The 16,495-nt window shown below is 44.8% G+C and overlaps 1 protein-coding gene across 1 annotated transcript in view; it reads left to right on the top strand.

The window, feature by feature from the left end:
• The window catches only part of dnajc2 (DnaJ (Hsp40) homolog, subfamily C, member 2), a 66,817-nt gene that overhangs the window by 15,687 nt on the left and 34,635 nt on the right, over positions 1–16,495 (top strand). Inside the window, exons 3-5 of the mRNA XM_038811559.1 lie at positions 8,076–8,151; positions 12,640–12,738; positions 13,003–13,144. Of these exons, the coding sequence (XP_038667487.1) occupies positions 8,076–8,151; positions 12,640–12,738; positions 13,003–13,144 (317 nt within the window). The remainder of the gene's footprint in view (positions 1–8,075; positions 8,152–12,639; positions 12,739–13,002; positions 13,145–16,495) is intronic.

Here is a 16,495-nt window from a genome sequence, read left to right as displayed (position 1 = left end):
TGAAGGTTTTAGGATTTTTTAAAAAGGAGATGGGTTGGTTAGAGAAACTTTATCACTGTTGGGAGTGTCTAGGTCAAGGGGACATCACCTTAAAATCAAGGGGTGGCGCAGTGGTTAGCACTGCTGCCTGACGGCACTGAGGACCCTGGTTCGATCCCGGCCCCGGGCCACTGTCCATATGGAGTTTTCACATTCTCTCCGTGTCTGCGTGGGTTTCACCCCCACAACCCAAAGATGTGCAGGGTCGGTGGATTAGCCATGCTAAATCGACCCTAAATGGGAAAAAATGGAACTGGGTACTCTAAATTAGTTTTTAAAAATCCGTAAAATCAGAGCCGGGCCATTCAGGAGAGAAGTTGAGAATGTGCAAAAAATTTTAAACTTGAGATCAATAGATTTTTCCTAGCCAAGGGTATTGAGGGAAATGAGCCAAGGAGTTTGAACTCAATCGCAATCTCATTAAATTGTGCAACAGGGTCGAATGGCCCAAGGCCCAATCCTGCTCCTATTAACCTTTATACCCGCTGGTCTGGGTAAGAATAATACTTCGGCTGTTTGATCAATTATTATATCTATATAATTTTCTGAACCACCTTATTAGCATGCCATTTACTTTGAATTATTACTTTTGCCATGAACATCTATTAAACTCCTCAATCTTGACAAAGTGCATTCCCTTTCCATAGCATGATAGTCCCAGTCTCTTTCTTCACTATGTGGTTTCTCTGGATCAATGCTCATACCTGCCCAAATGTTAGGGGTGGTAGTATTAATATCTACAAAGCCTTGTACCATGACTCCAGAGACTGCATTAAGACCAACTTGGGCACCAAAGATTCCAACATCATTACAAGAGCACAAATAAGGCTGCATACTTTTCCTCTTGGTTATTGATTTCATCATATGGAAGGCCATGGTGGGTTCAGACTATGGCACCCTGCGGCAACACCACCGGTTGATATACCCGGATTTCTCAGACAATATTGCGTTCCGAGCCAAATAATTGCATGCACTTCAAGACATGAGCATCAGTCTCGAGTTTGGAGGCATCATGGTTGGCCTACGCATCCGCTTTGAGATGACCAAGACAACGATGGCTGGACGGCAACAAGGCCCTCCCAAAACCATTTGGAAAGAACGTTGACCATTTTCCCTATCTAGGAAGCAACATCTTCTCGAATGGTGATCATAGAATTTACAGTGCAGAAGGAGGCCATTCAGCCCAGCGAGTCTGCACCGGCCCTTGGAAAATGCACCCTACTTAAGCCCACGCCTCCACCCTATCCCCGTAACCCCAACTAACCTTTTGGATACTGAGGGGCAAGTTAACATGGTCAATCCACCTAACTTGCACACCTTTGGGCTGTGGGAGGAAACTGGTGCACCCGGAGGAAACCCACGCAGACACTGGGAGAAAGTGCAAACTCCACACAGACATTCACCCAAGGCCGGAATTGAACCCAGGACCCTGGAGCTGTGAGGCAGCAGTGCTAATCACTGTGCTAACGTGCCACCCTTAGATGTAGAGATCGATGCCCACAAGAATTAGGAAAGCAGTATCTGTCTTCCATCGACTTCACGCGGTATGGGCACCCACACCATCAGCATGGCTGTGAAGCTGCGACTCGACATGTCTGTAATAGCACCAACAGAAATTTATGACTGCGGCACAGAAGAGACCAGCAAAGGTGTGGTAAGTTGGACTTCTTTACCAGCACGTCCTGCATAAGATCTTGGCCATCACACAGAGAGGCAACATTGTCAGCGAAGAAATGCTACAGAAATCTGGTCAGGAGACGTAGTCTGGAAAGGTGACTGAGGCTGGCAGGACACATATTTTGCCTCCCAGACGTATATCACGGTAGGTGAACCTTTGGGCCTATATGTGAGACTGCACGATACACAGCAATGAGCTACTCCGGGTAGACGTTGCCCCACAGGATAGTTTTGTGCCCTATTTTGGTGCGCAGTGAACAAATACCTTGGGCGGGATTCTCCCAGTCCGGGGCCAGGCTGGAGAATACCTGCAACGGGCCATGCCGCCCCGACGCTGGCACGCGATTCTCCGCAGAGCGGAGAATTGGCTTTGGCGCGGCGCTGGTTGCGGGCCGCTGTACGCGGCCGGGCAACCAATTCTTGGCCCGGGATTGGCCGAGCGGCTGCTCTAATAAGGCAGAGTCCCGCCGGTGCCATTCACACCTGGTCACAGCCGGCGGAAACTCTGCGTACAGGGTCAAAGGGTGGCCTGTGGGAGGGGGCTCCGACCGTGCCGGAGGGAGGGGGGGGGGGGGCCCTCCGATGGGGCCTGGCTCGCGATCGGGGCTCACCAATCGGCGGGCCGGCCGCTCGCTCCCCGGGCGTATTTTTGTCCGTGCCGGCCTTTGCACCCCCGCGCCATGTTGCGTCGGGGCCGGCGCGTTGAGGGAGGCCACTGCGCATGCGCGGGTTGGCGCCTGCGCTACTGCCAGGATGGGAGGCTGGAGCAGCGTGAACCGCTCCAGCTCTGTGCTGGCCCCCTGCAGGCGCCAGAATCGGTATTCCCAGTGGCCCGTTCACGCCTTTGTAGGCACTCTGCTACCGAATGGGAGAATCCCGCCCATTGGATCCTATTTGCAAGATTGCTAATAAGGCCATTCTTCTCGCGCGTAGGATCCCAACATGTATATTGACCAGTGAAATTCAACTTGTAGTAGATCGTGTAGAAAACCTATGAGTAGATTTCTTAACTAGCATATCCAGGAATGGTAGCTCATTTGACTGCTTCATTTCAAAGGTAAATTTGAGCCACAGAATGGTAACGATTAAGGCGTGTAAGGAAATTCTTACATGCAGCTGCTGATTTAAATATAGCAAACACAGCATCTATGTCCCATATACATATGGCTGCCCAAGACAAACAAAGGTGAAATGAAAATGAAAATCGCTTATTGTCACGAGTAGGCTTCAATGAAGTTATTGTGAAAGGCCCCAAGTCGCCACATTCTGGCGTCTGTTCGGGGAGACTGGTACGGGAATTGAACCGTGCTGCTGGCCTGCCTTGGTCTGCATTAAAAGCCAGCGATTTAGACCGGTGATGTCCCAGTACGCCTTACTTATGACTGGTCCTGCACAAAATGAATTGGACAAGTGTTTGAGTGAGTTGCTACAACCTGTTCTGAGTGAGTTCACATAAATGGTGAAGGATTCCTCCACCTTCGCGAAGACTATCCATGACTTGCATATCACCAGCAATGCCATGATTTTTAAATTCTTTTTAAAAAATAAATTTAGAGTACCCAATTAATTTTTTCCAATTAAGGGACAATTTAGCCTGGCCAATCCACCTACCCTGCACATCTTTGGGTTTTGGGGACGAAAACCATGCAAACACGGGGAGAATGTGCAAACTCCACACGGACAGTGACCCAGAGCCGGGATCGAACCTGGGACCTCGGCACCCCGAGGCAGCAGTGCTAACCACTGCGCTGCTGTGCTGCCCTTTCAATGTCATGATTAATGTTTGTTTAACATTGAGCCTATTCATTAATGATCTGCTCAGGATGCCATCGACATTTGAACCATCTCACTATGTCATGGTAATCTAGAGGCGGCACCATTTTCTGAATCTGTATTCATTGAATTTATGAAGTCAGCAACGGTTAAGTTCAGCTTTAATGACACTATGTATACCCAAATACATGGAATTGGCTTAGGATCCCTCCCAGAACCAGCTCTCATGAATATTTTGTTGGCTTCCATGAGAAATGAAACGTGGTCATTTTTGATACCTCCTATCCCTCGCATAATTCTTTTTTATAAAAAAATGTTTTTCCAATTAAGGGGCAATTTAGCATGGCCAATCCACCTAACCTGCACATCTTTGGGTTGTGGGGGTGAAATCCATGCAAACATGGGAGAATGAGCAAACTCCACACGGGCAATGACCCAGGGCCGGGATTCAAACCCGGGTCCTCAGCGCCGCAGTCCCTATGCTAACCACTGCACCACATGCTGCCCTGCCCCTCCCTTGCATAATTCTGACCCATAGCTAATATGTTTGCTATAGTTGTATCTGCAGCTGCATGTAAGAATTTCCTTATGCACCTATAGTGCTACGTTCTGCACTCTCATTCACCTTTGAAATAGAGAATCACTGCAACCGGTTCACAGTAGATGCTATCTCCCTGGCTCTACAATCAACACTCGAAGACCTCGACAACAGGACATTTATGTAAGACTGCTGTTCATCGACTACAGCTCCGTCTTCAACACCATTATCCCAACAGGACTAATAACCAAACTCTGCAATCTTGGACCTGACCCCTCCCTGTGCAGCTGGATCCTTGACTTCCTCACCAACCGACTGCAATCTGTCAGGATAGGCAACAGCACCTCCTCCATAATAGTCTTCAACACCGGGGCCCCGCAATGATGTGTGCTCAGTCCTCTACTGTACTCCCTATACACACATGACTGTGTGGCAAGATTTAACTCCAATTAAATCTGTAAGTTTGTGGATGATACGACTGTGGTGGGCCATATCTCGAACAACGACGAATCAAGCTACAGGAGGGAGATAAATCACTTGGTTGCATGGTGTACCGAAAGCAACTTCTCTCTCAATGTCGGAAAGACCAAGGAACTGATCATCGACTTCAGGAAACGTGGCACGGCACACACTCCCGTCTGCATCAATGGCTCCGAAGTAGATGTCATTGATAGCTTTTAGTTCCATCACCAACAGTCTGTCTTGGTCCACTTGCATCAATGTAAGTCAAGAAAGCCCAACAGCGTCTCTACTTCCTACGGAAGCTAAAGAAATTTGGTGTGTCTGCATCGACTCTCGCAAACTCTACAGATGTGCGACAGAGAGCATCCTATCTGGCTGCAGCCTGGTATGGCAACTGCTTTGTCCAAGATCGCAAAAAACTGCAGTGTGGTGAACTCAGCCCAAAGTATCACACAAGCTTGCCACCCCCACATTGATTCTATATACACCTCCTGCTGCCTCAGGAAGGCAGACAGCATTGTCAGAGACCCCTCCCACCCAGGCATTGCCTTCTTCCAGACCCTTCCATCAGGCAGAAGGTACATAAGTCTGAAGACCAGCACATCCAGACATAGGAACAGCTTCTTCCCCACAGCTACAAGACTCCTCAACAACTCTCCCTCGGACTGATCTGTTCCCTGTAAGAACACTATTCAGGATGCCCTATGCTGCTCTTGGTCATGTATTTGCTTTGTTTGGCCCCTTGTTCCGCACTGTAACCAATCACTCTTTGTTGATGTACCATTTGTCAATGTTCTCTGGTGATTATTCTTTTTGTCTACTATGTACGTACTGTGCACATTCCCTCGGCTGCAGAAAAATACTTTTTACTGTACTTCGGTACATGTGACAATAAATCAAAAATTGAATCGAAAAGTCTAATGAGCTCCCTTTCCTCAACGATCTAGTTGAGAAATTTTCTATTGGGTTCTCGACTACTTTCTTCCACAAGTAACTGGCCAATATACAAATTGGGATTCCTATAGCTCCATGCCCTTTAGGATTGGCCTTACTGGCGATATCCTAAATAGGGCCTGAGCCATTTACTCACCGTGCAGGCTTAATGCCAAAATAGAGTGCATCAAAACTGTCATGTGGGATAATGGCTATCCTGGGCAGGTCATTGCTCACTGTGTATTGTGCATACTCACAAATTGTCTTTCAGACCTGAAAAGGGCACAGTTTACCTCACATTACCCTTCAGAGGAAAGAATCTTGAAAATATGAGTCAATGGTAAAGCTAGCTATTTCACACTGCTATTATTCAGTCAGAACACAAGTGGCATTTTCCACTAATGGGATTCTACCATCAAACCAAGAGGACGTGCTGCCTACCTATGTTCTGGGTGGCACAACGGTTAGCTCTGCTGCCTCACAGTGCCAGGGTCCCCAGGTTCGATTGTTTTCTTGGGTGGAGTTTGTACATTCTCCGTCTGTCTGCATGGGTTTCCTCCAGGTGCTCCGGTTTCCTCCTACGATCCAAAGATGTGCAGGTTAGATGGATTGGCTGTGCTAAATTGCTCTTTAGTGTCCAAAGGTTAGATGGGGTTATGGAGATAGGGCAGAGGAATCGGTCAAGGTAGGGTGCTCTTTCAGAGGGGAGGTGCAGACTCAATGTGCCGAATGGCCTCCTTCTGCACTGTGGGGTTCTGTGATTCTATGATACTGCACAAATGAGTAATGTGGTATATGAGTTTCAATGCCAGGTACTCGGGGCGTATGTTCCAATGGCTCTTCGCAATAAGCAGCTCATGTGCTTGCAAAACTCAGAACCTTGTATCTAACCTTAGATTTCACAACTGGGCAACTGTTGCTGGGCAAGCTGAGTGTGCTAAGAATTACACTTTTTAAAAAGATCATCAGCAAAGTTCACAATATGGCTCACTTACATTTGCTACAAACTGCATGTGTTCATACATAGGGACCTGTCCTCTGTAGAACAAAAGGAACACATACAGGCATTGGTGATTTTTGATTTAAATGTGAGTGGGACATTAGTTCCCTGGCACATTCTCTATGGGCAACTTCTGATCAATCAGATTCTAGTTGTGAACCAATCAGTACCCTTTTCATATGCAGTATAAATTCTTGCTCCTGTGGGCGGCATGATGGTGCAGTGGTTGGCACTGCTGCCTCACGGCACCGAGGACCTGGGTTTGATCACTGTCTGTGCGGAGTTTGCACATTCTCACCGTGTCTTTATGGGTCTCATTCCCACAACCCATAAATATGTGCAGGGTAGGTGGATTGGTCACATAAATTGCCCCTTAATTGGAAAAAAAAATTGGGTACTCTAAACTTAAAAAAAAACTTAAATAAATAACTTCTTGCTCCTTTTGAAATTTGGCATTCTTGTGTTTGTCATCATAGATTCCCTACGGTGCAGAAGGAGGCCACTTGGCCCTATGAGTCTGCACCTGCCCTTGGAAAGAGCACTCTACCTAAGCCCATGCCTCCACCCTATCCCCATAACCCGGTAACACGACCTAACCGTTTGGACACTAAGGGGCAACGTAGCATGGCCACTCCACCTAACCTTCACATCTTTGGACTGTGGGAGGAAACCAGAGCACCCGGAGGAAACCCATGCAGACACAGGGAGAAAGTACAAACTCCACACAGACAGTTACCCGAGGCTGGAATTTGAACTGGGTGCCTAAATTTGTGAGGCAGAAGTGCTGACCACTGTGCCACCCACTATCCTGATGAGTACAAGATGAAAAGCTTCAACAGCCTGTCTTTTTTTAGCAAGGTTCTGTACCATCAATCAACTGTAACACATTGTCCCATGCTGAACTGAATTTGATCCTTTCCACTGTTTGGAATATTCTGCCAAAAGGATCCAAGACCACCCAGGATCAATCGGGTGGATTTTAGGTGGAGAAAGCCAGCTAGCTTCTACTTAAGCTTTTAATAAATAACCCTTTATGAAAGTAGTAAATGTGATGCAATCTGGCTTTTGTTTCCTCTGCTGTTAAGGTGATAGGGTTTGGTTAAAGGCACTGGAAATGCAGAATATCCTGGAGAAATACTTCCATTATAATAATCAATAATAATCTTTATTAGTGTCACAAGTAGGCTTACATTAACACTGCAATGAAGTTACTATGAAAATCCCTTAGTCGCCACACTCTGGTGTCTGTTTTGGGTACACTAAGGGACTCCGCTGCCTGTTTGGGTACACTGAGGTCAGAATGTCCAATTCCCTTAATAAGCTTGTCTTTCGGGACTTGTGGGAGGAAACCGGCGTGCTGGAAGAAACCCACGCAGACAAGGAGAGAACGTGCAGAATCTGCAGAGGCACTGAGCCAAGGTGGGAATCGAACCCGGGCCCCTGCCACTGTGAAGTAACAGTGCTAACCACTGTGCTACCGTGCACCAAAAGTTGTAGAAGCTTCTGTTTGCTTGTAAATCATCCGGTAAACGGGAAGCTATTAAATACCAGTAACTCATCCTGGTCTGAGTGAAATGGTTTATTGTTAATCTGAGATATCTATCTTTATACTTTCATTGTTAATTTGACAGTTGATTTTTGTACCCTTCATAGAATCAAGATCATTATGCAATTCTGGGGCTTGCACATTTGAGATACAAAGCAACACAGAGGCAAATCAAAGCTGCACGTAAGTATTTTCTGATCTGATGGATTCGTTCACTTTTCGGTCTTTATTATTCTTGCACCTTTCCTGACTGATATAATATGTTTCAAGGGATTTAAACTTGTCTTTATTCGGCCTTGATCTATATACAAAGAGTTGGAAGTTGATTGTAAAAATGCTTCATTGCCTCTTAATGTTTGGGATTGATGCTGAGAACAATTACACATTAATTTTGATACAACATTGTGTGGAATTCAAAATTTATAGATTCTTGATGTTGGCCCGGAAATTGCTGTGGCGGGCTGATAAACAGTACCTGCTCTTAGTTAGACTTCCCCATGCCTGTTTAATGCTGCTGATACTTTGTGCAGCAAATTGCTGGACCTGGGATATAAAATGGTGTGGTGCCTTCTACAGAGCATCTGGGATTGAGATGAAAAAAAAGCAACTGTGTATGTCCTTAACCAATCAGACTGAAGGTTTGTGAAATTAATAATGCATGGTCAAAACCAAGTGCAAGTTAGAAAGAGAGTGAAAGAAAAATCATATTGAGAAAAAAAAAGACCTGCAATAACAATCAAAGGAATGAGATTCTATACATTGGATTGGATTGGATTTGTTTATTGTCACATGTACCGAGGTACAGTGAAAAGTATTTTTCTGCAAGCAGCTCAACAGATCATTCAGTACATGGAAGAAAAAGGAATTAAACAAAATTCAAGAAAATACATAATAGGGCAACACAAGATATACAATGTAATTACATAAGCATTGGCATCAGATGAAGCATACAGGGTGTAGTGTTAATGAGGTCAGTCACTAAGAGGGTCATTTAGGAGTCTGGTGACAGTGGGGAAGAAGCTGTTTTTGAGTCTGTTTGTGTGTGTTCTCAGACTTCTGTATCTCCTGCCCGATGGAAGAAGTTGGAAAAGTGAGTAAGCCGGGTGGGAGGGATACTTGATTATGCTGCCCGCTTTCCCCCGGCAGCGGGAGGTGTAGATGGAGTCCATGGATGGGAGGCAGGTTTGTGTGATGGACTGGGCGGTATTCACGACTCTCTGAAGTTCCTTGCGGTCCTGGGCCTAGCAGTTGCCATACCAGGCTGTGATGCAGCCCGATAGGATGCTTTCTATAGTGCATCTGTAAAAGTTGGTAAGGGTTAATGTGGACATGCCGAATTTCCTTAGTTTCCTGAGGAAGTATAGGCGCTGTTGTGCTTTCTTGGTGATAGCGTCGACGTGAGTGGACCAGGACAGATTTTTGGTGATGTGCACTCCTAGGAATTTGAGACTGCTAACCATCTCCACCTCGGCCCCGTTGATGCTGACAGGGGTGTGTACAGTACTTTGCTTCCTGAAGTTGATGACCAGCTGTTTAGTTTTGCTGGCATTGAGGGAGAGATTGTTGTTGTTACACCACACCACTAGGTTCTCTATCTCCCTCCTGCATTCTGACTCGTCGTTATTCGAGATCCGGCCCACCTTGGTCGTATCGTCAGCAAACTTGCAGATGGAGTTGGAACCAAGTTTTGCCACGCAGTCGTGTGTGTACAGGGAGTAGAGTAGGGGGCTAAGTACGCAGCCTTGCGGGGCACTATTGAGGACTATTGTGGAGGAAGTGTTGGTGTTCATTCTTACTGATTGTGGTCTGTTGGTCAGAAAATCAAGGATCCAGTTGCAAAGTGGAGAGCCAAGTCCTAGGTTTTGGAGCTTTGATATGAGCTTGGCTGGGATTATGGTGTTGAAGGCGGAGCTGTAGTCAATAAATAGGAGTCTGATGTAGGAGTCCTTGTTTTCGAGATGCTCTAGGGATGAGTGATGGGCCAGGGAAATGGCCTCTGATGTGGACCGGTTGCGACGGTATGCGAATTGAAGTGGGTCAAGGCGTTCTGGGAGTATGGAGGTGATGCGCTTCATGATCAGCCTCTCGAAGCACTTCATTACAACTGAATTAAGGGCCACCGGGCGGTAGTCATTGAGGCACGTTGCCTGGTTCTTCTTTGGTACTGGTATGATGGTGGTCTTCTTGAAGCAGGTGGGGACCTCGGAGTGGAGTAGGGATAGGTTAAAGATGTCTGTGAATACCTCTGCCAGCTGGTCTGCGCAGGCTCTGAGTGCACGACCAGGGATCCCGTCCGGGCCCGTTGCCTTCCGTGGGTTCACTTTCAGGAAGGCCGATCTGACTTCGGAAGCTGTGATGGTGGGTATGGGTGAATTATGGGCTGCTGGGGCACTCGACAGCGGATTGTTGGTTACCTGCTTGAACCAAGCATAGAATGCATTGTTTTTATTGTCAGCGAGGTTGATTGAAAGTTAATAATACAAGGATGCCTAGACTGAAATAGACAAGCTCTAACTTTCTGCAGTGAGTATAATATGTTTCTACCATGCTAGTACAGGAGCGTCATTCGTATGATGTATTTGAATGATGATACAGACAACAAGATGCTATTTTTGCTAAGCTAAGCAGTACGGTGGCACAGTGATTAGCACGGCTTCCTCACAGTGCCAGGGACCCGGGTTCAATTCCTGCCTTGGGTGATTGTGTGGAGTTTGTATGCTTTCCCAGTGTCTGCGTGGGTTTCCTCCCACAGTTCAATGATGTTCAGGATAGGTGGAGTGGCCATGATCAATGCACGGGGTTACGGGAGTAGGGTGAGGGAGTAGGCCTAGGTAGAGTCCTCTTTCGGAGAGTCTGTGCAGACCTAATGGGCCACATGGCCTCCTTCTGCACTCTAGGGATTCTGTGGATTCTCATCACGGTGGTGCTTCGCAGACAGCAATCTTTGAATTTTCATGTTTAGTCGTGCATTTTCCTGAAGGTGCTATGACATTGCGCATAGGTAACAGCAATTTCTGTTTGTGTTGTGTGCTTGGTCACTTTTTGTGAAGACAATAACTTCGAGCCCCGCTTTTGAAAACTTTTTTGGATGTAAAGAAAATCATTGTATTGATTTATTTTCTAATTCTATACAGTGGTCCTTTTTTAATTCAAAGAAATTCAGCAGATTTATCATGTAGCATTATTTGACCATCTGCAGTGAATGCATTGAAACATTAGTGGCCTAGCAACAGCAATTTGAATTAGAGAAAATTTCACCACCAAGAACTATTATCACTATCATTCATGGGGTTCCAAATCATAAACATTTTAATTTTGTGACTTGACTGGTCGTATAGCTTAAGTGAGTTTTAACTTAATCAGGCTGGTCAGCATTCGGGATGTAGTCATAAATTCAGGAACTTTCCAGCATTGATTCTTTAAAGCTAAGATCCCAGTTATGTCACCAGCAATCATAGGCAGTTTTCACATTTTTGTGCTTAGGATCGCCTTTTAAATATTAGCATATCCTGTCCAAACTCTCAAAATCAGCTACCTAAAGAAAACACTTACACTTTATCACTATTTCTACTTTTAAAAAGTTATTCTAAGTCTAAGGCAGTAGAAATAGCATGCCAACAGTTTGCAGCTGGAAGAGTTTGGCTTTGTGAATTTCTCATCATCCGCTTACAAACTCTAGGGGCTTCACAGATCTATATTTGACAACCCAAACTTTAACTAGACTTCCAAAACAAGACCACCAATTGTAGCATTCTAACTGCCCCCACTGAAGTCGCCGGGTAGGAATTACCAAGGAAGTTCAAACTAGCATTGGGCAATTGCCCTACAATCTGAACCATTCAAGAGTATGTTTAAAGCTGCAAACTTCAGATGGTTCCCATGGTCTTACAGCAATAGTTACCGGGAAGATTTAAAGCTACTTCCAAATCCTGGGTAACTATAGTCCTTGATTTATAGTAGCCAGTCCAGCAAAAAAAAAAGTGGGGTCTGGCTTCCTTACTTCTGACTCTACAGCCCTCCACTGAAGGCCTTGGGAGCACATTGCCCAACACCGTTTCCACCTGGCCTGACTCGAAAAATTGGGCGAGAAGGCAGAGGCTAGATTTCCAGGTAAGTGATAATCTTAGTGTTATAAGTAGGCTTACGTTAACATGGCATGAAGTTACTGAAAATCCCTTAGTCATCACACTACGGCACCTGTTCGGGTACACTGAGGGAGAATTCAGAATGTTCAATTCACCTAACAAGCACGCCTTTCAGGACTTGTGGGAGGAAACTGGAGCACCCAGAGGAAACCCACGCAGACACTGGGAGAGCGGGCACACTCCGCACAGACAGTGACCCAAACCAGGAATTGAACCCAGATCCCAGGCGCTGTGACTTAGGAGTGGAGTGGCAATCCAACTCATGATTGCCGCTCAGCGGAAGTTCAGCCCTGTATACATTAAACTGTAAACCAAACTGAGTACGTGCAGAGAGGAGGATTACCCCTTCCTGGTATGCGTATGACTGATTTCATGGAAACCTTTGTACAGACAATTGGGACATGATTTATTCAGGATTGTAAATGCAGCCTTCAGCGATGGTTAAATGTTTAAAAGAGTTTTTGCTCAGAAATGTTTTAAATGGAAGCAAAGTAAATCTATTGTAAACTGCCCTATTCTCTTTCAGATAAAACAATGGTATTGAAACATCACCCTGACAAAAGGAAAGCCACAGGAGAACAGATAGGTGAAGGAGACAATGACTATTTTACATGTATTACAAAAGGTAAGATTGTAAGTGTGTGGTTCAGAAGTAAATAATTTGTGCAAATGTCCTTTATTAATTGTTAAAAATGAATCTGAAGGTCAGATATTTAAATCCCTGCTGTGATGTGGAAAACTTTGTGACAAATTTTCAAATATATTTTGACTAAAAGTGATGGGGGAGGGTTTTCATTGTAACTATTTTACCTGTTGGTTGATCTTTACCTTCTGATGAGTTAAGATGTTTACTATTTCATTTGTTAACAGCATTTTCCTAATATTTCAGCCAATGAAATACTGTCAGATCCCTTGAAACGCCGAGCATTTGACAGTGTTGACCCTACATTTGACAATGCAATACCTTCTAAAAGTGAGGCAAAAGAGAACTTCATTGAGGTGTTTTCTTCAGCTTTTGAACGGAATACCAGGTAAAGGACCAATCTCCAATTACTTTGCTGTGGAAAGTTTGAATGTATTGAAATCCTGGCCGTGACTTATTTTTCCATGACCAGATCCTTAGTAAGAGAGGAGAACAAATTGAACTAAGTCATAACAGCACAATCTATGCACATCAGTAAATATTGCCTGTTAAAATACAAATTAAATCTTATGGGCTAAACAGCTGGCTTGTAAAGCAGACCAAGGCCAGCAGCTCGGGTTCAATTTCCGTACCAGCCTCCCCGAACAGGCACCGGAATGTGGCGACGAGGGGCTTTTCACCGTAACTTCATTTGAAGCCTACTTGTGACAATAAGCGATTTTCATTTCATTTCATTAATGCAAGGTAGCTCACTCCATTTGGGCCAGAACAATAAGCTTCATTATAAGATCCATTAAGTATTATTGGTAAGAATTTGAACTGCAGTTTGTGTTCACAGTGGCATGTTTATGCCGGAGTACTCTCTTATCACAACGTTCGAAACATTTACCCAATTGTCTCAACGATTAATATTCAGACTGTACTATCAAAATTGTACTTGTCTTGTGATGGATACAACTGAATAAAAGCAAAATGACAGACAATTATGTATTCCCATTTGGTAAAGGTGCTAATAGCTTTCAGTTTGCGCAGTGCATTTAGGCATTTTCAAGCCTAGTTTTGTATTATTCTTCACGCAAACAATCATTTTAATACATTCGATAAATTAAATTGACTGACTCCTTTGAGAACTTGGAATCATCTAGGAAGTAAGCCACTTTACTTGAGCATGAAAAATTATGATTCTAACTTTGGCACATGGAATTAAATTGCAATAGAAATCTATTTGAAAAGCAATTGTTTTGGAATCCCAATGGGAACATTGTTGGGTCTTTGCATCTGCTCCACATTCACAACTTTTCTTATTTTAGCTGCTGCAGTTTGGATAAAATGTTGTTTTAAATCCTACATTGCACAAATCTGTACTAGACATAAAAACTCATAATACGAAGCTAGCTTTATGACTGAACAGTATATCCAGAAGGACCTTGTTTATGACTGGCAGTCTGCTGTTGAACATGGAATGACAGTTCTTTAATTTGATCATGCCTGTAGATTCATACAAACATGGATAAAACTGAAATGCTGTTGCCAAAATAGAGCTAGGACCACATGTTTGCTGATTGGAGGGAGAGTGTGTTAATTGATCCAGTGGCTTAGATTCTCTATCACTGTATTGCTGAAGAAAGATGCATTGCTGTCAAAGCTTTTTGTTTTGCACCCAAGACAATTCACAAGAATACCAAATGTAAAGGCAACAACAATTTATACTGCATGAAAAGAGAGTGCTAAGTGGTTGACAAGTGGTCTCTGATTGGTAGAGGTGTTAGAACATAGAACATAGAACGATATAGCGCAGTACAGGCCCTTCGGCCCTCGGTGTTGCACCGACATGGAAAAAATCTAAAGGCCATCTAACCTACACTATGCCCTTATCATCCATATGCTTATCCAATAAATTTTTTAATGCCCTCAATGTTGGCGTGTTCACTACTGTTGCAGGTAGGGCATTCCACGGCCTCACCACTCTTTGTGTAAAAAAGCCACCTCTGACCTCTGTCCTATATCTATTACCCCCTCAATTTAAGGCTATGTCCCCTCGTGCTAGCCACCTCCATCCGCGGGAGAAGGCTCTCACTGTCCACCCTATCTAACCCTCTGATCATTTTGTATGCCTCTATTAAGTCACCTCTTAACCTTCTTCTCTCTAACGAAAACAACCTCAAGTCCATCAGCCTTTCCTCATAAGATTTTCCCTCCATACCAGGCAACATCCTGGTAAATCTCCTCTGCACCCGTTCCAAAGCTTCCACGTCCTTCCTATAATGAGGCGACCAGAACTGTACGCAATACTCCAAATGCGGCCGTACTAGAGTTTTGTACAACTGCAACATGACCTCATGGCTCCGGAACTCAATCCCTCTACCAATAAAGGCCAACACACCATAGGCCTTCTTCACAACCCTATCAACCTGGGTGGCAACTTTCAGGGATCTATGTACATGGACACCGAGATCCCTCTGCTCATCCACACTACCAAGAATTTTACCATTAGCCAAATATTCCGCATTTCTGTTATTCTTTCCAAAGTGAATCACCTCACACTTCTCCACATTAAACTCCATTTGCCACCTCTCAGCCCAGCTCTGCAGCTTATCTATGTCCCTCTGTAACCTGCAACATCCTTCCGCACTGTCTACAACTCCACCGACTTTAGTGTCGTCTGCAAATTTACTCACCCATCCTTCTGCGCCCTCCTCTAGGTCATTTATAAAAATGACAAACAGCAACGGTCCCAGAACAGATCCTTGTGGTACGCCACTCGTAACTGAACTCCATTCTGAACATTTCCCATCAACCACCACTCTCTGTCTTCTTTCAACTAGCCAATTTCTGATCCACATCTCTAAATCACCCTCAATCCCCAGCCTCCGTATTTTCTGCAATAGCCGACCGTGGGGAACCTTATCAAACGCTTTACTGAAATCCATATACACCACATCAACTGCTCTACCCTCGTCTACCTGTTCAGTCACCTTCTCAAAGAACTCGATAAGGTTTGTGAGGCATGACCTACCCTTCACAAAACCATGCTGACTGTCCCTAATCATATTATTCCTATCTAGATGATTATAAATCGTATCTTTTATAATCCTCTCTAAGACTTTACCCACCACAGACGTTAGGCTCACCGGCCTATAGTTACCGGGGTTATCTCTACTCCCCTTCTTGAACAAAGGGACTACATTTGCTATCCTCCAGTCCTCTGGCACAATTCCTGTAGCCAATGATGACCTAAAAATCAAAGCCAATGGCTCAGCAATCTCTTCCCTGGCTTCCCAGAGAATCCTAGGATAAATCCCATCCGGCCCCGGGGACTTATTTATTTTCACCTTGTCCAGAATTGCCAACACTTCTTCCCTACGCACCTCAATGCCATCTATTCTAATAGCCTGGGTCTCAGCATTCTCCTCCACAATATTATCTTTTTCTTGAGTGAAAACTGACGAAAAGTATTCATTTAGTATCTCGCTTATCTCCTCAGCCTCCACACACAACTTCCCACCACTGTCCTTGACTGGCCCTACTCTTACCCTAGTCATTCTTTTATTCCTGACATACCTATAGAAAGCTTTTGGGTTTTCCTTGATCCTACCTGCCAAAGACTTCTCATGTCCCCTCCTTGCTCGTCTCAGCTCTCTCTTTAGATCCTTCCTCGCTTCCTTGTAACTATCAAGCGCCCCAACTGAAACTTCACGCCTCATCTTCACATAGGCCTCCTTCTTCCTCTTAACAAGAG

The sequence above is a fragment of the Scyliorhinus canicula genome, chromosome 11 (genome assembly GCF_902713615.1).
Source record: "Scyliorhinus canicula chromosome 11, sScyCan1.1, whole genome shotgun sequence".
Taxonomy (NCBI): Eukaryota; Metazoa; Chordata; class Chondrichthyes; order Carcharhiniformes; family Scyliorhinidae; genus Scyliorhinus; species Scyliorhinus canicula.
Note: the sequence above shows the minus strand (reverse complement) of the source record. Positions and strands in the feature narration are given on the sequence as shown.